The sequence below is a fragment of the Haliaeetus albicilla genome, chromosome 6, assembly GCF_947461875.1.
Source record: "Haliaeetus albicilla chromosome 6, bHalAlb1.1, whole genome shotgun sequence".
In the NCBI taxonomy this organism is placed as follows: domain Eukaryota; kingdom Metazoa; phylum Chordata; class Aves; order Accipitriformes; family Accipitridae; genus Haliaeetus; species Haliaeetus albicilla.
The window spans coordinates 31,844,388-31,865,949 of NC_091488.1; the positions used below are offsets into that span (position 1 = coordinate 31,844,388).

General features: G+C 47.8%; 2 protein-coding genes across 8 annotated transcripts in view; one reads left to right on the forward strand and one right to left on the reverse strand.

The window, feature by feature from the left end:
* Positions 1–1,220: 1,220 nt before the first annotated feature.
* Positions 1,221–7,105, forward strand: LOC104313007 (zinc finger protein 3). Of its 4 annotated transcripts, none has more exons than XM_069785444.1 (4): positions 1,221–1,300; positions 2,152–2,335; positions 4,698–4,787; positions 5,239–7,105. In XM_069785444.1, the coding sequence occupies exons 3-4, from the start codon at positions 4,736–4,738 to the stop codon at positions 6,156–6,158; spliced, it is 972 nt and encodes a 323-aa protein (XP_069641545.1). In that variant the 5' UTR covers positions 1,221–1,300; positions 2,152–2,335; positions 4,698–4,735; the 3' UTR covers positions 6,159–7,105. The 4 variants fall into 4 exon arrangements, with proteins under 4 accessions (XP_069641545.1, XP_069641542.1, XP_069641543.1 ...); XM_069785441.1 differs by having other exon boundaries at positions 4,701–4,787; XM_069785442.1 differs by having other exon boundaries at positions 1,246–1,315; positions 4,701–4,787.
* Positions 7,106–13,334: 6,229 nt separating this feature from the next.
* Positions 13,335–21,562, reverse strand: part of ILDR2 (immunoglobulin like domain containing receptor 2) — a 44,006-nt gene continuing 35,778 nt past the window's right edge. For all 4 annotated transcript variants that reach the window (XM_069785447.1, XM_069785449.1, XM_069785446.1 and 1 more), the window contains one exon: positions 13,335–21,052. In XM_069785447.1, the coding sequence (XP_069641548.1) occupies positions 21,017–21,052 (36 nt within the window). In that variant the 3' untranslated portion in view covers positions 13,335–21,016. The remainder of the gene's footprint in view (positions 21,053–21,562) is intronic.

The following is a 21,562-nucleotide window of genomic DNA, read 5'->3' on the forward strand; positions in this document are numbered from 1 at the left end:
TCCACTCCCAGTCCCCTGGTAAGGTGGCAGGGAAACCCAGATGTCACCATGGCAAGAAAATGGCAAACATCCAGGTCACCACGGCAAGAAAAGCTGTGGTCTCACAGATGGCTGTTCCCTGTCAGGCCTGAAGAGCAGCCCCCTGGAATCCGACTTCTGACCATGCAAGGCTGAGGGAACGAACGCCCCCACACCGCACAAGAAAGCAGCCAGCTGGGATGGTGCTGGAGGCCTGTGCCGCAGTGGGTCTATTGAAGTGGAATGGCCTGGTTTATACCGGTAGGCAGTAACATTGTGGGGACTGCTCTAAGTGCAGAGCCATGCCAGGAATTGCCTAGGGAGAGGGCTGGCTGGTGCACCCCAATGCAACAGCTCTCCTGCACCAGCAGTTGTGTTCCAGGGCCCCGAAGGGGGTCTCCAGGCACGCCCCCAGGCACCAGCTTAAGTTCGGAACTGCAGAGGCCTAACTTAACCCTTTCCTATGTCAGCTACCGTGCAGGGAGAGCTTCTCTAACATCAGTTTGGGAAGAACTCATTTACACACCTGAGGTCTCAGGTTTCCTACCACATTTCATGAGAACACGCGTAGTCATCTACCTTCTTCCCTCCAGGTATGAGTTATGTGGAGAAATTAAGGAGAGCACGCGCTAGGTTGCAAAACCACGCGTACATTTCCTTCCCCTGGGGAAACCAAATGAGGCGGTAACTCCAGAGCAAAGCCTCCTCCTACCTCCTCTCCCACCCTGCAGGGCATGGTGTCCTCGCGAGGGGCTGCCGGGTGCCGGAGCGTGTCCCGTTTTCTACCGCAGACAAGTGCCGCGCGTCCCGCTTCCCCCCCTCCCCTTCTGCCCTGAAGTAAAGCTGGACAGTCTGGCGCCGAAGCACCGGCCTGCGCCACGGGAAAGCACTTCAGCAAGTACAACGATCTGCCCGCGGGCCGTAAAACACCAGCGCTCTTCCAAAACGCCGGGGCGCGCGAGGCCCGGCCTCCGGCCGACGGCCTGCCGAGAGGCGCTGGGTTCAAGGCTCCGGGGCGGCTCCGAAGGCGAACAACCGACCCCCGCTGCCGCCAGGCCCCGCCGCGCTCCCCCGGACCAGCCGGTGCAGGGGATGAAGCCGAGAGGCCCCGGGCGGCGTGGCTGCCCCCGCAGGGCGCGCAGAGAGCGGGGAGCGCCGCGGGGGGGGCCCCGCAGGGCCAGGGCCGGCCCCGGCGCCTCCCGCCCCGCCCCGCCCCGCCCCGGAAGCGCCCTTTGCCCGCGGAGGAGGAAGCCGCCGCCGGCGCGCAGCGGGCGCCCTGCAGGTAGGCGCCCTGCAGGTAGGCGCGGCGCTGCACGGCGGGGCCGGGCCTCCCGCAGCCGCTCGGCGCGGGGGGGGACAAGGCGGCAGCGAGGGGCAGGGCCGGGGGCGCCCGCGCGGGTCCGTGCCGGCTCTCGGGGGAGGCCGGCCGCACTGAGAGCCGGGCTTTAAACCCGAGCCAGAGCCTTCGTCCGTCGGCCCTGTGGAGGACGGAGCTACCCGGAGGAGAAGAAGAAAGAATGCAGCTCGGAGACGGGGAGGGCCGGCTCGCCCTTGCTACGGACGCCGCTCCGCTGTCGTTGCCGTCCTCTTCTGCTTGCGCCCCTTACCCGCCAGGCGGTTGACCCCCTTCCATCCCTTTTCACCTGCCGCAGAGCAGACGCGTCTCTTCCCCCCGTTCCCACCCAGTGCCTCTGATCGCTGCTGCAGACGGGCAGCTTTGCGCCCCGGCCCCTGCTCTGTGGAAGATCCTTGTTCCCGAAAGCTACACCGTACTTGCCGCCTCCTGCGCACCCCCCGCCTTTGGGTGCTCTGGCAGCGCACTCCGCAGCCTCCCCCCCCGTTCCGCCTCCTGTGTCTGTCTGCCAGCAACCCCCCCCCCCGCCCTCAGCACCCCGAGCTGGGCACGGAGCTGGGCGGGGAGGCAGTCGCTGGCAAGCGCTGTCCTTTGTGAACAAATCTGACGGTACAGGGAAGGGGGCTAACTCACCACCCCCAAAAGAAATGTTTCCAGCTGCGTAATTGACTGTTTCCTGTGATAAAAACGCCTTCACCTTTTCGTTTTACTGCAAGCATTATCTATCCCAGATAATAGCTGGGCAAGGAAGATTTGAATGTCGTCTTCTTGAATTGCAGGTTTGCGCTGTCATGCCTGGCATGACTGTGCGGAGAGCGCTTCGCCGCTGATAGCTCTTCAGGAGCACGAGAAGCTGAAAGTATGGAGCTCTGCACTGGGATGAGTCCCATAACCTCCACAGCTTGGTACAGCCATGGGAGGAATACAGACCCGAGTGGTCGGAAGAGAAAATAAGTAGCCAAGGTAAAGAACACAAACTGTAGGACCCACCTATAAAATCTATATATGCTATCACAATACTAAAGCCAAGGCCCCAGGAACAGTATGGTGTGTTTTCAAAGCCCCTGCTGGAGGTCCAGGTTAGATACACCTCATATCTTGTTTTAATAAAGCTGTGGATGTTGCTTACAGTAACCCCACATACCCACATACACAGACATTCCTCCTGTTTTGGTTTCCACATTCAAGCAATAACCCAGTACGCTCAGGGATATGCTTCTGCTAGTAACAGATGAAATCCCTGAAGGAATGTCCCCTCTGTTGATAAGGTTTGTCCCCTCCTTTCACAGAGACATGACTGTGATCATGGGAAAGGAAGAAACTCTTTCTTACTGCAGACTAGCCTGTTAATTGTATAAAGGTTATCTGCTTTCTGCTGAGCTGCCGTAGCAAATCTGAGCATGACAGCAGTATGTCAATGGCAACCCAAGCTAGGAAATTTTTGCAGGGTCAGAAAGGAACTCTTCCTTCTACCTTGTCTGCTTGCATAGATGTTTCCTCGGGTGGTGATTGTTGGACATTTGTCAGATGCTGGTACCACCTCTGAGATATTGAGGGATTTGCTCCTCTAAAGTTCCTGTTTGTTGACAGCTTTCAGAGAGAAACCCTGCTGTTTGTGGTTAGCTGCCTGGGGGAGAGGTCTATGTGTGGACAGGATTTTGACTCCTCCTGCTCTAGAGTGGGGGTGGGCCATCTGGTACATATTGCAGCATGTAAATAGCTTGGTCGGCTTGTACTGACAAACTGTTGCAGCAGAAATTCTCAGCAGTGGCAAAATCCTGAGAGCTACAAGGCTGCAGAAAGCAACCTCCCTTTGTATATCGGCTTGGAACTACTGGAAATGATCCATCTGCAGGGGTGGTCCACTTCAGCATTCAGCAAATATTTGAAGTAGGGACTCACATTATTAACATTTAAGGTGGCTTTTTTCTGCTAAGGCTTCTTTTTTGCTTATCTTATTATTTTTTTCTTCATGGTTCTGCAGTTCAAGATTGAAGTCTTTCTCTTTTGCTTGCTCCCTTTCTTTCTGTCCAGCTTTGCCATGTAGAATAAAAGACTTCAAGACTGGTGGTTTTGTAATCACTGGCATCCGAGGTCCAAAACTGTTCCCTTCATCTGAGTTGTCTCCTTGATTCTGACACTATCTAATCCCTTATTACCCGTTACCTGCCATTATATAGCTATTGGTGATGGATGAAGTGGTCCAGGATCAGGCACCCATCAGTGTTTGTTTGCACCAGTGCCCATCTGTCCAGTTAGTCAGTTCCATCTGGAGCTTGAGTAGTTGTCCAGAGGTATTGGTTGTCTGGAGAGATTGGTAGCTTGAAGCAGAGTTCAGAGAGTATAATTCTGAAGTGATGCAAACTAATATTAACTAAGTATAAAGATTAAAAGGGGGAGAAAGAGTAATGTCTTAAGTGCTTTAAAAATATTCCCATAAGCAATCCCAGCTTTAGGTGTGATGCACATCAGTCTCTGGTCCTAGACTCATCCATGTGGTATCCTTTCCCTGCCATCTTCGATTTTTACTTTTTAAAATAAAGTGGGATTTTTCTTACCATTGTATTTTTTCTGTTCTTCTGCATTTTTCCTGCAGCAACTGCTAATGCCTGCCCTCTTGATGCTAACTGCTGTTGCTTACTGTTTGGCTGGTTTTAGCCTTAAAATAGTAAATACTGAAGGAAAAATTCTTGTCTTTGGTGCTGATGGCATTTGTAAGAGCACCCTGCCCAACAGTTGCATTCATGGCAGTTGTTGGAGCTCAGCAGGGATGCCAGGCTGGGAACTAACATAATCCAGCTAGAGTAGACAAGACATCAAATTGCCTGTTTTGTTGGTTTTTGCTGCCTCAGCCTGAGAGTCTTGGAGGAGAAAGAAGAGATAAGGTAGCAAGTAAGAAAATCAGGTTCTGGGGTTCTGGTGACAAAAGAGTCATTCTCCATTTAAATTAATCTTAGGAGAGTAATTAGTCTTTTGGCTGTCGTTATTAAAGAAATGTAAGTATGGCTGGGTTTTGCTCTTTGCTTACACCTATATCTATGGTTGCTGTCAACCAATTCTGAGTCCAGCACATCTGGTGTATGTCCTAATGTATATCACTTATCAGAAGAGGGGCAACTTTGAATCTCCTTTAAGGCAAGTATCTGACACCAGACACCTCAGTAGTGCACGGGATGTCCATAAATGTTTGTTGCTTGGTTGAGTCCATTCTTTTATGCAACCACTCTGCTTGTTCTCCATATTCAGTAGAGGCAGTAGATTTTAAGACATATGACAAGCTCTTGCTGAATATTCAACTAAGATTACTTCTGTTTGCTTTTGTAAAAAGGATTCCTGATTGCTGAACCTGAGGTAACTGCCCAGATGGACCAAGGAGAAGAACAAGATCATGAGGCCTTGGAGGAGACACACATGGGTGAGGAATAAGTTAGACAAGTTTATAAACACAGAGCAAGCAAAATGCTGTTTGAGTTGCCTCCGCGTTATTTAAGCCAATTTCATGCAGCTCATATTGAGACCTGCTCCTTCCCCCTCAGGGCAGGCAGACAGCCTGCCTCTGTCAGCCTGCCGTTGAGAGTATGTATAAGACGACAGAATATTAAGAAGACAAAATACGAAGATTCCTTGGGGACAAGGAGACACCTGTAGCATTGCCCTTGGCTCTGCTGTTCATGGCACATCTGCTCTGGGTCGCATGATGAGGCCATACAGCCTCTCCTGCAGCTAGGTTTCCATTTGCTCCCACTCTTCCCTTTACTGTTTCTCCTACATGGTGCAGACCAGGCTCCCTAGGATAACAGCTTGCCTGTTCTCTGCTGTGCTACTTCCCAGCGAGAATCACTGTTAGAGTCATACTTTTTTTCCAGGTGGTGAGCTAGGTCCCCATTCAGATGACCTTGCAAGCACAGATCTGCAGGACATGTTGACAGTGGGGTCCAGAGGAGGAGAGGAACAGCTTGGGGACAGCCATGGAAGTCGGCGCAGTTCCTTGGAGGCTCAGCAAGATGGCTGTGAGGAGGAAGAGGAGGCTAAGCTGCCTTGCTCTGATATCAGCCTGGTGAAAAGACAGGAGAGAAGGGTGGCAGCAACCTCACGGCGAGCCCCTCGTGCAGAGCGGCCCACCATCTGCTCTGAGTGTGGCAAGGGCTTCAGTCGGAGCATCCACCTCATCCAGCACCAGCGAATGCACACTGGGGAGCGCCCGTTCCTGTGTGCAGAGTGTGGCAAGGGCTTCAGCCAGAGCTCCCATCTCATCCAGCACCGGCGGGTCCACACAGGCCAGAAACCCTACACCTGTGCTGAGTGTGGGAAGAGCTTCAGCCAGAGCTCCAACCTTCTCAAGCACCAGCGTATCCACACTGGGCTTAAACCCTATGTATGCAGCGAGTGTGGGAAGATCTTCAGCGACAGCTCCACCTGCATCAAACACCAGCGTATGCACACAGGTGAGCGGCCCTACAAGTGCCCAGCCTGTGGGAAAAGCTTCAGCCAGCACTCCCATCTCCTTCAGCACCAGCGAGCCCACGATGGCGTCCGGCCTTATGCCTGTGGGCAGTGTGGCAAACGTTTTGGGCAGAGCTCTGACCTCATTAACCACGCTCGTACCCACACTGGTGAGAAGCCTTACAAATGCAGCCAGTGTGGCCGGGGCTTCAGTGGCAACTCCAACCTCATCAAGCACACCCGCATCCACACTGGGGAGCAGCCATACCGCTGCACCCAGTGTGGGGAAAGCTTTCGGTTCCAGCCCCAGCTGGTGCGCCACCAGAAGCACCATACAGAGTAGTTGGTGGAGAGGAGAAGGCCATGTGGACCATAGGCAGCTACCTGGTACTTGGAAGACACACAGCTGCTCCCTGGACACCTCGTACGGGGCATGAATTTTGGGGGAGGGAACCCTCAGAGCCTGTCCCCTTTTCTTCTGGGTAAATCTGTTTGTGAGCACTGCTCAGACACTCGAGCGAAGAGGGAGGCCGCTGCTGAACAAACTAGTGCATGTTCACTGCGGTGCAGTGGTTGTTCTGAGCCCCTCTTTTGGAGATGGGGAAAATACAGGTGCTTATACGGTATGGTACGTTCAAGGCCAGAGAGGAGAACTTAGAGACGTTCCAAGGATCAGTGCCTTCTGTTATTTCTAGTGGGGAGTGATTTTTATCCCAGTAAAAACCAGCGAAAATCTGTACCTGTTTTCTGTACAAGCTGCCTGGCTTTTGCCTTGTGGTAAGGCCGCAGCCTGTGATGATCACTCCCCTTAGAATCCACATCTCCCACTTGCCGGTATTCTTGGTTTTAGGTGGTGTTAGCATCTATTTATTTTAAAACCCCACAACACTGTGCTGGGTGCCTCTGCATACATGTTGTGGGCCCAGCTGATGCTCTGTTGGGGCCTCATCTATGGAGCAGTATTTTTGCTGGGTTGTATGGTTGTTAAATTGACAGTTCCACAAGTTATGCTGCTGTCTGACAGCTTAGTCCTCAACAGCAATTAAGTAAATTAACATCCTAATAGGTGTTTCTCTCAGATTCTTGTTTAGGTGCTTTTGTGGGTGGCACTTTATGAATGTTTTTATAAGGCTTTTAAAAATATTTAGGATGACTTTTTTAATTGTGATCTTCTAATTGTCAGTTCATGAACAGAAAAAGGATGGTGTTTGAAAAATAAACTATGTCAAACTTTGATTTTATATTAAATGTTAAACATTTTTTCTTGCATAAAACTTTTTAACACAAACACTATGGTTTTGAGTTGTTAATGATTACAAAGAGGTAATTATGGCACTGATTTCTAGAATTTATGTGATATTTTAGCGAGCTGTTTTGACATCTTTAATGATGACTTGCTAAGGAATATGGGGGAGGCAGGATTCTGAGAAAGCAGAAGGAACTGACCTCTGAAGCAATCTTTTTCGCTTTGAGGAGAATACTACTACTGGGAGTCTGTCCTTAAAAGGAATTCTAGCTCAGGCAACTGCTTGGTACGGGGGAGGAGAGAACTGGCAGTAATAACAAAGATGTTAATATCTCTAGCATATAAGAACTCCCTGTAATGAACGTGGCAGTGTATACTGAAATGCCTGTTCTACCCACGGAGCCAAACGGGAAGAAATCACAGACTGCTTTAGGCAAGAAAATGAAGTGATCAAATCTGTTGTGCTGTAGAATTTTTATTTTCAGCACCACATATAGGCCTAATGCTAACAATGAGATTTCACACTAAGTGAGCTCCCAAATGGGGAGTATCACTAAGGACAAAGAGAATGCCCAGCCTGAGGAGCACAGGATCCTGAGGAAACAAGCAAGCTATGAACAGAAGGAATGTGATTGGAATTACTGGCTGAGTGATGAGGAAACATCCATACCTCCCTTAGCCACCAATTGCTATCACAGAGGGTGCGGCTTCATGCTCCATTGGCAGTCGATTTGGTTTAAGTCATTTGGTCTCACTCTACTCCCACCTTCTCCCCTAGAGCCGGAATTAATACAGCTGTGCTGAGTAATTCACATGGCTGTGCCCTAAGTCAGATCCATAAGATGATCCATGTTTTTTAATATGAACTCTCCAAAGTCTGTCATTTAAACTGCATTAGTCCAATCTAGACCACAGCCTCACAAGCAGCAGGGTACATACCACTGAGAGGTTTGGTGTCAGAGGAGAACAAACATGCCAAAAAGGAAATAACTAACATGGCCAGTATTGCTTAGTTCCCAAGAAACACATCATTTAAGATGTTTGTTACTTTTCTTCCCTTTTTTTTTTTAATGTTTCTAGAGAGGATGAGACCTGGAAAAGCCTGACACGTTGCCTTTATTGTTTCTGCATTCCCCCACCCCCACCAGGAAGGCCGCCATTGCCACAATGTGATGGAAACTACAATTCATTTCTGCAGTCCCCTTGCTGCACATAGTGTTACCAAAATATTTATTTATTCTGAATGGTAGTTCTCCCCCATAAACTAGCTGAAAACACGTCTCTTGCCTCGGAGTTGGAATATCAATCTATCATGAACATTTGTGGAAGGAGCAAAGCAAGGCAATGAACAGGACTGTTACATCTACACAGTAAAATGTGCCAGGGGCACAGAAGCCAGGTAGTATTAGCCCAGGTGAAGTCCTTGGCACTCTCTTGCTCTAACGCTGCTTCTGTTTGTTTTTCAAACTAGGCACACTGAGAACCTGCTGATGGGCTTTATCTGCACGCATTGAGTCTTCATACAGACACTCCTTCTAAGCAGTGCAGGCCCCTGTGCCTTCACTCTTGCCATGACAATCCAAGGCACTTCATGCTCGCTCTCTGCTCAGTGGTTACAAACTCCCTAGTTCAAAGCCCACAGCATACGATTCAGCTTAATATACGGTTCCCTTACCTGGGGGAAACAGGGAGGGGGAGAGCTAAGAAACAACATCCGAGAACATTTCCTGTCCTACACCTTTTGTATTCTCTCCTAGTCATGCATAGAGGTACAGGAAGAATTGGCAGGGGGCCGTTTTGGGACTAGCCTCTTTCCAGGAAAGGCAACCAAAAATGCTGTGAGGACTTGCCTGTAACTCTGCTACATTATTTCTCAGAGATCTGGCTTTCATGTTCCAAAAATGCCAGGTTGCCATGTAACTAGGCATGGCCCAGACCACGTGTTGGTTTTGGTGGGCCTGCGCCCTAGTCTCCTAGACATGTAGCTCTTGCAGGGTACCCTGGTAGACAGCCTCATTCGACTGGTGATCCTTCAGGAGCAGTTAGAATTACTGAATGTGGACTATTGCAATTTTACTCCAGAATATAGTATGCAGCACAGATGATCAGGGACTGAGCACGCAGGTTCACTCCGTGGGCCTATATTACACGCTGGTGTAGACATAACCTAAGGGTACTAACCAGCTGAGTAAGATGATCGATACTCATACAGCATTTCGGTGTTGCCACTTGATATGTTGAAGCACACTAGCAGCATGTTCCCCTTCACTTAGCCCCTGTGCTTGAATTTAGTGCTTATCTGCAGGCAGGTGTTTTGCTTTTTTCTTCCAGGCTCTCACTGCCAGCTGCTTCACAAATACCAGCGTCCTCCCTCAACAGCTTAAACAGTTTGTCCAATATTTTGTCCATGGACTCTTTCTGGTTTTCCCATTAATTGGAACAAGTTTAATCATGAAATCAGTGTAACTGACATGCTCAAACAGGAAATCAGTTAAGCTTAGCTGCAAGGGCTACTTCTTAGTTGATTTGCCTGCAACTAAAGTTGAGCTTTTCACAGAAGTGTGTGGATCTCAGGTCTCCCCAGCAATACTTGGGATGCTACCTGCACTCTTCCTTTCAAAGATCTTTGCAGTAGTACAAAACTGTGTTACTGCTCTTCAGACACATTTCAAAATGTGTTCTCTGAATGCTGCACGTGCTCGAGTGTTGAACTTTTAGACTTATCGTTAATTTGAAATCCTCTAAAATGCCTTGTCGTTGGGAGCTTTGTAACTCCAGACTCATTGTGATATGATGAGGGAAACTGGGACACTTAGGAATTGTTTCAGCTACAATGTGGCATCTTTGCTTAATTAAGAAGTGTCTCTCATCAGGATGACAGGCTGTCCATGGAGACCTCTTGATTACAGAGCTCTGCTGCAGTAACTTTCATTTTACAGCTATTCACAAGAACCAGCCTAAGTTGCATCTTACTGAAACTGAGGAGTGAAATTTTCCACTCAGGCACCATACTGGCCTTAACAGAAGGCAGCCTCAGATCTCTCTTCTCAGAAGTGAAGATGACAATTACTATATATAAATATATATTTCTATTAAAAAAAAAACCAACCTACCAGACAAACCACATTTCCCTCCCCCAGTACTACTTAAAACATACCTTAGGCTCCGAGGCTGCTACCCACACAAGTTCTGTCACTCTGGTTGTCAGGTGAAGGCCTATTTGTGCATGGAACCAAGTGCTCTCCTTTTGGTCTTGGCAGCTCAGTTCAGCAAAGATGCAGGTTCCAAGTTGGATCAGTCAGTTCTGGCTGCTGGGGGTGCATAGTGCAGTCTCTGTAAATCGGCTGCACTAGGATGCGTGCAGACTGTATTTTTGCTAATTTGAGTAGTTTTACTTTCTCAGAAGTCCTGAGCACTTGACTGTGCTGATAGTTTCAGCTCAAGGTGCTGGGGCTCCGAGTTCTAAAGAAAAACATTCCAGGTACCAGGCCCACCCATCCTTTCTCCATGCACTTAGTAATAGTAGCCAATTCCACACATAAAGATTTGTAGGACCTACGTTTTAAGGCAGGTATTCCTCAAACTTCAACTGTGCAGGCCTACCTTTCAAAGTCTAACATTGCCAAAAACTTGAAAGAGAAATCCAGGAAGAGCTTACATAGCTAAAGTAGTCTTCATTTTAGTAACCTTGCCCTTCTTGCAGAATCTTACTGATCTGAAGAGGAGAGGGGTTCCAATTCCCCTTGTTGGGGATACTGACAGGGGGCTGCTGTCAGCAGCAGGGCTGTTCCCTAAGGGGAGTGTACAGCCAGCAGCAGCAAGCCCTGCTGGGCTATGCCCGCCCCAACAGGGCTCAATCCCACAGTGCCAGCAGCCCCTGGCAGTTCTCGTTTGGCTGACGTGCTTTAACCCATACTTACCCCTACACTCTCCAGTCGGAGGTCCATTTGCATGGACCACAAGTGTCTTCTGTGATTGTACATAAATTTAGTGATGACAAATAGATGCAGTGGTCCTTAGGTAGGACACAACTGTGTATCTATAAGAGGTAGAGCTTTTAGTTTTTTATGCTACCGTTTTTACTTGATCTCCACCTTACTGGCTGTTAAAGTCCTTGCCAAAACTTGCAATTCCAAGGTGAGCAGGACTGAGGCCTGTAGAAACACACATTCTGGCTTTGCCAGGAAGCAGGGAACTTTAAGAGACTAAATAAATAAAACATTTAGCAGGCTCTTGAGTGTAAAATGCATCCAGTTGGAGCTCAAACTCTCACTACCCTGGAGTACCTATTCAGAGACAAGTGTGCTGACTAATCTGGTGCTCAAAGAGAAGACGTGGTAACTGGGACATGAAAATCACCAACACCTGCTCTAGAGAGGCCGATGGAAACAAACTTGAGATAGAAATCCTTTCTGGTTGTATCATACAATGAGGACTAACTGAAAGCACTACACCTCCTGTAATAAGTGGTCCTGCGCCATTTTAGGCCATTTTGGGGGGGTTCATTTCTCTAATTCAGAAATGGCCCTGAATCACAAACCTGTATCTACAGCCAAGAGCTCTGGACCAGCTGGGTCTGGACACAGGAGAGGCTTACCTGTATGAGGGGTAACCAGCAGTTACGGTGGGAGCTGTAGGGGCACCTCTGGCTCCTACCTTGCTAGCGTAAGCGCTCCCCAGCTGGAAGCGACTTCCCGCGGAGCTGGGTGACCTCTCCGTGTTTCTGTTGTCACGTCTTCCTCACCGCCGTTTATCTTCAAGCTATGGACACCTTTCCTTCTTCTTGCAGGTTTGGAGATTTCTTCACTGGGGGGGTGTGGGGTGTGGAGTGTTGAGGCAAGGAGGAGGAATAAAGAGGCCCGAAGAAACGGGAAAAAAAAGGATTAACGACGACTTTCAGAGGCAAGCGTTAAGCTCAGAGATCTCTAACGCCACGCACTCCGTTCGATCAGCCTTTCACCAGACCTCCGGCTCCTTCCCCCCACGGAGCCTGCCGCTTCGGGCGGGAACGCCGGGCAGTTCCCGCTCTGCCTCCGCGCGGCGGCCGTGACTTACCGACCCGCCGCGCGGCGGCCGTTACTTACTTACCGACTCACCGCGCGCCCCCAGGGCAGCCCGCCAGGGGGCGCCCCTCCACCGGCGGCGGCGGCGAGGCGCTGCCCGGGCCGCCCCCCCGCAGCCTGTGAGGGGACGGTGCAAACCAAGCGGGACGGCACGGCTGAGTCAGTGGCCGCGCTCCTTTCGGCGAAGCAGGAGCTGAATCGACTCCCGCCGCTCCTCTCCCCAGCGCAGAAGGGCGTGGGGGGTCCTGTTTCGGGTTACTTGCCGGGCTTCTTCTCAGGGCTGCGCTCCAAGCTGAGGGGCCTGGTGGGTCTCTGAGGAGAGAGCTTCCTCGCGTGGCATTTTTGGCCCAGGGGCCACGGCTGATGACTTAGTAGGGTGTGAATGCGAGGATCGAGCCTGCGTTGTAACGCTTGTGTCTGGGTCCATAAAGCTGGAGCGTTAGTTCAGCGCACAGCCGGAAAATTCAAGTGGAGTTGCGACATGGCCCGGCCTTTGGGAGAGGCATCCAGAGCCCGGCTGAGCTCACTGGGGCTTGACCAGCATTGCCCGAGGAAACAGGTGGTCCTGGATTGCTTCCCCTTCCACAGGGCGGAAACTGAAAAGCCAAGGGATGACGTGCCTCGCACAGGGAAATACAGACCGGAGCCGGTCTTCTTCTCTTGCACCTGCTGCTGATAACGCCTAGCAGATACGGATCTAAACGAGTAAATGCTCTTCAAATTACATCTGCAAACAGTGTGAGAGTCCGCATCCATTATTTATAACATGGAGACAGGATCTGAATGAAGTTGCTTGTTTGTGAGAGACGAAAACATCGGTGCAGGGTACTGCAGACATAAGGACAAAGGGGTCAAACTGCCAGAAGAACATGCCTGTAGGAAAAAAGATAAAGTCTCCCAGTAAAATCCACAGGGAAAAAGTTTTTACATCTGCAAAACCAGGGGAGAGTTTATCCTTTCTGTGAAGTAGTGTGGCTCCATGAGTTACTTGCAGGGAGTTCTTGTATGAAAGGAGGCTCGGCAGAATATGCTCGTACATGTTGCCCTGTGAGCTAGGTATGAAATTCATGAAGGGCTCTGCTGCTCCACTGGAAAATGTTCGGTTTATCATCCATTACTTAAAAAAAGGTTGAAAACCACTCATGTAAACAGCTCATTTCTTAGCAAAAAGTGGGCAAATTGTGTGCCTGCAGGATAATAAAAAGGCAGATTGGCAGTAGCTTTTCCTGCTTTTATTCTCCATGGTGACAACTCAAAAGCAACAACTTTGAAACTGCAAGCATGGCAAATGTATAATGCTTGGTAATTGGGAATAAGGATGTGTCCCAAAAAGCTATAAAAGTGTTGTATTTTCATTATACAGAGTATTGTTATGTCCTTCTCCCCCCCCGCCCCGTATTGAAAATAAGTTCATTACAGGAAAGAAGGACAATCGAAGTAAAATAACAACAGCTGAGTACAGCAAAGCAAGCCACGCACTCACTGCATAATTGGTGGGAAATGGCTGTTGTAGGCGAGAAACAGCAGCAGAAAAAAAACCCAGATTGTTGATAAACAGCAAGAGGACTATACCTCTGTGCCAGGGCTTTCAACAGGGTCTATGAAAAGTCAGCAACAGCGGACAACCTAGCTCCCAGCCCAGAGTCTCCGACCGTGTAGCTTGTACAAACAGAACTAAAGGCGAGTCTGTTGGGATGCATGATAGGGACAGTGTTGGTGCTCTGCGGACTGTCTGCCTCAGGCAGGGATGCACCAGAGGCTCCTTTCACCTCTAAGTTCCTTTTGGTGCTTGGGACACAGAGCACATGTTGTTCTTGGAGCACTAGTAGAGTCTTTGCAGAAAAAAATATATTTTTCTATATAAAATGAGCAGATGAGGTGGAGAGCCACCAGCAGGCATTAGAGATTAAAACCTTGCCATTTCCTTGAACTGAATTTTGCTTTTAAAATGAGCCTGGCAACTCTTGGTTCATACTTTTAAACTCAAATGTAACTAATAGCATCTTGGAATCTCATTTGCTTTCTGTGACTCATGAAATGCTGCTTCTCTCTGCCACTGCTCTCACCAAGGACAATGAAAACTGAACATATTTGCTTCTGTTGTTTGTGCTTCAGAGCTCTGACTGCAGCTGCCCTGGGGTTGTAAACAATACTTACTCATTTTGAAACTATGTTTGGCTTTAATTTTTAACATGTTTCCAGTAACATCCCTGCTTGGGCTTGAGAGAATATCTGGAGCGCTTGGGGTTTTGTTTTGTGTGTTCTGTTATTTTTGCTTTTATAGGGCGTAAAAACGTCCTTTTCCAAAATGCCACTCACTCTACATCTAAATTGACCAGAACCCCTAGGCACAAGGCTGAAGGTTAAATGGAAATAGCCAAGGAAAGCAGAGGGGTCAGAGAGGGATTACAAGCACAACAAAAAATGACAGGCAGAAAGGGAGAGGAGAGGAAGGTCTCTCCTGGCACAGGCCCCTGTGCAGGCAGGGGTGAATGTCAAAAAGCAATTATAAAGGTCACAAGAGAATTCATATAGGAATCATGGCAGATTCATTCCTTCAGTATATATATCTATATATCTATCTAACTTTATTCTTAAGATTTTTCTGTTTCTAATGCTGGTAATCCAGCTGGCATTTTTTAAGATCACATCAAAATTATAGCCATCCTGTCACATTACATAATTGATCTCTTTTCTGGTCTTCCAGGCAATGGGAAAGGAGCTTTAGGAGCCCCAAGCAACAATGAGGGTGGTTTCAATGTCACAGCTGTTGTAGAAAGCACATATGGCCAGTATAGCCTGATGGACATGCTGTACCACAGAGAAGTCCGGAATCATAGGGTCAGATCTGCAGCACCTGGCTTACGCCAAAGGTCTCTTTGCTCCTGGACCCAGTCAAGAAATGAGCTAAGGCCCCTTTAGCTTCGCTTTCCACATGTCCAAAACCCTGTACTTAGTGACACGGAATGGATCCTCACACACATCTTTGTGTAAAAGCTCTCTGGAGAAAAAGGAAGATAGCTCCAGGCAGTTCCTCAGCAAAATAATCTCCACATTAAGATTATTTTCAGAATAGCCCACGCATGATAAACACTGTGTTGTTGTGTTTATGTACCTGTAACAGTTTGTGGCAAGGTTTGACTTCTAAAATGTTTTGATTGCTCCTTCTCAGGGATATGTATTTGTACAGCCCAGGGGCTGTCCTGCATCTCTTCAGAGAAGCAGCTTTGGGAGGGACCTTGGTTCAAAAGAGACATAGTTCTCTCTGAGTATATGGAGATTTAGCAGTTACTTTGCTCAAGACAACCTGGAACTGTAGGAGCAGGCCAGCAACTTGACAAGCAAAGCTCTTCTGTGCAACGTCAGATCACTCTGTTACTGGAGGAAGCTGGTCACAGCCCAGTGGTGGCATCCATGTGTGGTTAACTCTCCTCAAACTCCCTGATAACAATGCTCTGACGATGCCCCTTCTCTCCTCCCTGCAAAAGGCCAGTTCCATCTCACAAAGCTCAATAGTTTCTTTGCTCCTCCCTCCCACAAATTTCTCTGGCCAGTTTTAGGTAACTCTGGAGAGGATTGGCATGTAAAAGTCTCTTTGGTGATTGCAAAACCATTTGTCTTATGTTACAGGTGAATGGGTATTGCCCACCTAGAGGGGGCTTGTTGGACAAGGTCAGGAAAGCAGTGTAACTGCTGATCCACAGACAGCAAGTACCCAGAGTCACAAGCCAGAATGAAAACCACAATTCAGCCAGCTACGGAAGGACCCAGACATCAGAGCAGGGGCTGGGACCTCTTGGGGAAACTCGGCACACACAGCTGCCAATGCTGGCTGCAGGGAATGTGAGATGGGCCTGGGGCATGCTGCTGATGGCCACCTCTGACCTAATAACAGTAACAAAGGCTGGGATGCTTACAGTTCCAGTCCCCTATCTTATATGCCAGCACAAAGACCTGAATAATTCTGGCTGTCTGTCTCAGGTGATGTATGTTGGAGTTTCTCAAAATTTTTAAGTATTTAAAGTGCTAGTTTTGTTAATTTTTCATTTCAGTGGAAATGAAGTGGTTGGAGGATATTCACACTGAAACCACCCACTGGAATTTTTACAATGTACTTTAAAGGAATAATGGTATTGTTGAGAAGTCATTACCACGGCTATTTATTTTTCCATTCCATTATGTCAAAACTTTTTTCAGTAGCCCAGATCACATTTTTGACAGCACAGCCAAATTTACCACTGATGCTTGATCCTGCTGTTGCTCTAAGGGCTCTTTTATTTTTTTTTAACAGGATTCACTCATCATCTCGGTTGTCTTCTTAGCAAGTCACTGTTGTGATGCTTCATTTTAAGGCCACAAAACCACCCATGCCCTTGACATGACCCAGACATCCATTTCCTGTACGAAAAGGATTTTAATTTTATGCCAGCAATAAAAATTGATCTCTGGAAAATTTATAATTTGAGACCCCATAATAATCAGGCTCATTATTTTCCAGTGCCAGCATTCTGCAGGTGTTCTGACAGATGGCGCAGAAGCAAAACATTACTTCTTTTCTGAAACAAGAGGCTCCTCTCAGCCTCTGGCCCCCTGCTCCCCTCTGTTCCAAGAGTCATGGGTCATTAGGGTTGTGTAGCTATAGAGATGGAAGCTCTGCTCTATGTCACACCTCACTTTTTGATTTGGTCCATTTGGTGCTGCTGCAGACACATTGCTAATGGGAAAAATAAAGATGGCCTGAGGACAGACACTACCAGTAACTGAAAATTTCTTCACATTTGGATAAGCAGATATGAAATCTAAAGTTTTAGAGCAAGGTGGAGCCAACTGATGGGTGCTGCCCAGATCTGACTTCAGGGAATTAAGACGTGCTCTTTTTTTTGAGGCTGAAATTTTTATCATCTGATAAAACTTGTAGAATCACTAGTTATGAAATCTTCAATACTTTTCCAGGTACTTGGATTCAAAATAAATGTTGGACAGTTCTTACGAACAGTTGTTTCTACAATTAAAATAGTTTTCTTAAGAGAATTAGCTTGCAACTACTTATTTATAAGCTAGATACATAAATGGCAACTTCTTACACATAGTGTACAAATGCCCTAAAGTACCAGCATCAAGCAAACAAAACTGATTCAAATAAATGAGGGGAAGGCTTGTATTTTTAATACACACAACTCATTCCTGAAGGCTTGATCAAATAAACAGTGACAGAGATAAGGGACAGACATAACTGAAATGGGAAGAAGATTGTGATGCTCTGGCTTTCAGTATGATTTAAAAGATATAGGTATTCAGAGACTGTTAAGTCACTGTTTCGGCCCCTTTCTGACATAGTTATTGTTGCAGATGCACTTTCAAATTTCCATGTAAAATGTTCCCTGGGTCTGCTGGATGTCTGATGGAAAAGATAGGAGGCCAAACTCCCTTGAAATTCACGGCATAGGGGTTCCAAAGGTTTTCAGACTAACACAACATCAACATTTCTTGCTGCTAGTATCACCATATGTCAGGGATGAAATGTTTAATTTAAAATAGCATGTAGAGTAGCTCTGTAGACTTCTCAAGGCCATGGAGACCTCAGATGGAAACCACCTGCCTATCTCTTGTCAACTGTGCTGTGATTTTCCTAGGAATGTACATTAAAGATGAGAAAAGATGAAAATATTTAAAATTTAGTCTCTCCAGCCATAATACAAGTAGATGTAGTTGGCTTGTAGCTGGCAAACATAGTTGCTAAGCCGCTCTCCCTGTTTCAAGTGTCATGGTGGTCAGGCAGTCAGGCCCCCAGTGACTGGAAAAGGGAAACATCACACCCATTTTTAAAAAAGGGTAAAAAGGAGGATCCTGGGAACTACAGACCAGTCAGCCTCACCTCCGTGCCCAGTAAGATCATGGAACAGATCCTCCTGGAAGCTATGTCAAAGCATGTGGATGGCAGGGAGGTGATTAGAGACAGCCAGCATGGCTTCAGAAAGGACAAATTGTGCCTGACTATCTGGAGGCCTTCTGTGATTGAGCGACTGCGTTGGTGGGTAAGGGGATGACTGATGTCATCTACCTTGACTTCTGTAAGGCCTTTGGCACAGTCCCACACAACATCCTTGTCTCTAAATTAGACAGGGGTTTGATAGATGGACTATTTGATGGATAAGGAATTGGCTGGATGGCTGCATCCAGAGTTGCAGTCAACGGCTCAGTGTCCAAATGGACATCAGTAACAAGTGGTGTCCCTCAGGGGTCTGTATTAAGACTGGTACCGTTCAATCTTTATTGATGACAGCCAGTGGGACTGAGTGCACCCTCAGCAAGTTTGTGGGCAACACCAAGCTGAGTGGTGCAGCTGATTCACTAGAGGGAAGGGATGCCATCCAGAGGGACCCTGACAGGCTTGAGGAGTGGGCCTATGCGAACCTCATGAGGTTCCACAAAGCCAAGTGCAAGGTCCTGCACCTGGGTCGGGGCAATCCTCAATATCAGTACAGGCTGGGGGATGAATGGATTGAGAGCAGCCCTGCAGAGAAGGACTGGGGATACTGGTGGATGCAAAATTGGACATGAGCTGGCAATGTGTGCTTGCAGCCCAGAAAGCCAACCGTGTGCTGGCTGCATGAAAAACAGCCTGGCCGGCAGGTCGAGGGAGGCGATTCTTTCCTTCTGTTCTCGTGAGACCCCACCTGGAGTACTGCATTCAGCTCTGGGGCCATCAGCACAAGAAAGACATGGACCTGAGTAGGTCCAGAGAAGGGCCATGAAAACAGTAACAGGGCTGGAACACCTCTCCTGTGAGGAAAGGCTGAGAGAGTTGGGGTTGTTCAGCCTAAAGAAGAGAAGACTTCAGGGAGATCTTATTGTGGCCTTCCCAATACTTAGAGGGGGCTTATAAGGGAGGGAGACTTTTTACCAGGGACAATGGTTTTAAACTAAAAGAGGGTAGATTTAGATTAGATACAAGGAAGAAATTCTTTAGTATGAGGGTGCTGAGACACTGGAACAGGTTGCCCAGAGACATCGTGTATGTCTCATCATTTGAAGTGTTCATGGTCAGGTTGGCTGGAGCTTTGAGCAACCTGATCTAGTGGAAGGTATCCCTGGCCACGGCAGGGGGTTGGAACTAGATGATCTTTAAAGGTCCCTTCCTGCACATTCCGATTCCATGATTGTATGCCCCTACAGGCTAATCCTTCTCTGGCCAGGAAGACCCAGGACTGAGATTTCCAAAACTACAGTCATTGCTAGAGGAGTGTGGGGAAAGCAAGCCACTCCTTCATCAATTCACCTAGCGTGAAAACTGCACTGTCACCAAGTCTATGGAGATTGTTCTTCCTCTCCCCTGAGCATTCCTGGTGAACTGATCTGGCAAAGGAGTAACACAAAAATGAATCTATCATTTTTATGGAGAACTGCAGTGATGTTAATAAATCTTGTATTCAAAACAGCATTGCCAGAATGAGCACCTGAGGCCAAATAGCTCTCCAAATTTCCAGAGTAACAACAGAGATGGCATTTCAGAGGCTGACAATGTCCATAACACAGTAGGGCACTAAATTGTTTCTAGGCATAATAAGGATCAAGATACTGGACCTTAAAATATTCCCATCATCTTCCTTTACATCATGATTTTAGTAGCTAAAAATTAAAGAAATGACTGCATTATACCCTATGTAAACCAGAATGTTAGGCTTCCAAATGGTGTGAAGCACTCACTTCCAAATTCAGCTGTTCCTGAGACAACAGCCACTAAAACCATGTCACAAATGAAGTGAAAGAAAGGCTTGTAAGTGAAAAAGGTGATTTGCAAAGCTTGTGTTCATCCACAGTGTTAATTCTTCTTCCATTGCTGTTACTGCTCTCTTCAGTGTCTGGGAACAATGACCAGAAAGGAGTAATACCAGTAGCACAGAATAAATATCCACAGCTGCCCTCTCACTGAGACTTTCCCCTTTTTGCTTTTTTAAAACAAAAAGGCCACTCACTATGCAGAGATGTCTGGTGGTGCTGGAAGCAGAGTGCCAGCAAGGCTAGAGCACTGCTTTATGATACAGTGGAGTAGATATTCTAGCTTGAAGCTCTACGGGGTCATAGCTCAGCTGCAAGGAAATGCAACTGTATGAAAACAAATCACAGTTGGGGATGGGGAAAAAACACATCATGCTCTCATCACAATAAAAGCTATTTTGATCCACTTTCAAAACAATACATCAATCTCACCTGCAACTCTCATCACACAATGAACAGAACTAAATATATTGACCAAACCAGCCCATAATTCTCTCTCTCTCTCTCTGTTCAGCCCTTGCCAAAGCAACACCTCATCAGTCCTTTTCTATAGTGTCTGAAAGGATGTAGACTTTCTTTCACGATTTAGGGCCCCATCAGCTGGAGGCAGTCTGCATCTGTAAGAACAAGGCCTCCTCCCAGCATGGGGATGATACAGAAAAGGCTCTAAGCATAAGTATGGAGACAATTTTGATCCAAACAGAGAACTGAGGAGACAGAGAGAGCAAGAGGTATGCACACAGGCCTCTCTCTGCACATCAGACAGGGCAAGAGGCACAAAGGCAGCCTCGCTTGTAGTTCAGGGCTGCAGGGACAGTAAGGATGTGGCTGCCTTCCAGCACAAAATGGAGGGCACTGGAAAACAGGGTGCCAAAGAGAGCCCTGGCCTCATTTTCCTGGCAGACTCCCAGAGCCTCTGATATTGAGTGCTGTTCATGAGAGTCTGTCTCTTACAAAAGTGTCTGCTCCCACGATGAAACAAACAATTGAAACAGTCCATGGCTGATGGCTGCAACGGTTCACAGAGGCTTGTCTTGTTTGTTGCTCTGTATCTTTTCCACTGCAGTCACCTCATGGTGTCCAGCCCCTCAACATGACATGTCCACAACAACTTCAAACCACAAGGGACATCCTCGTTGGGAAATCGTTCTGAGAGGAAAGAGAGAAGATTAATGTCAACAGGAAAGCACCCATGGAATGGACACAGACAGACATAGCTTTGACAGAGACATGACCAAACAGCAACAGCTTTGTCCACTCACACCCCTTTCCTCTCTTACACATGCCACTTAAGCTCAGGCCTAACAGCCAAGCTGCTCTAGCAACAGGGTCTCCCTCTTGGAGCAGACTTCAGCCAGTCTCCTTCCCCAGCAACCATAAACTTATCAGTTCCTCACTAGCCTGGACTGTGGCAGGATGTTTTGCACTTGCTGGTATCCTGTTTGAGGAATGCCTTTGGCATGCATGGCCCCTACACATGCCCATGGGCATGCACCCACAGGAGTCTCATCTCATCCCTTTCGGAAAGACGAGGTCTCTTACACCATACCTTGCTACTAGCTCCGTCCCAGTTCGGAAGAACAGAGCCTCTCAACCCTTCCTTAACAAGGATCAAGGCCAAAGCAATGCCCTGTAATTTCTGTAAGCCCTGGGTAAGTT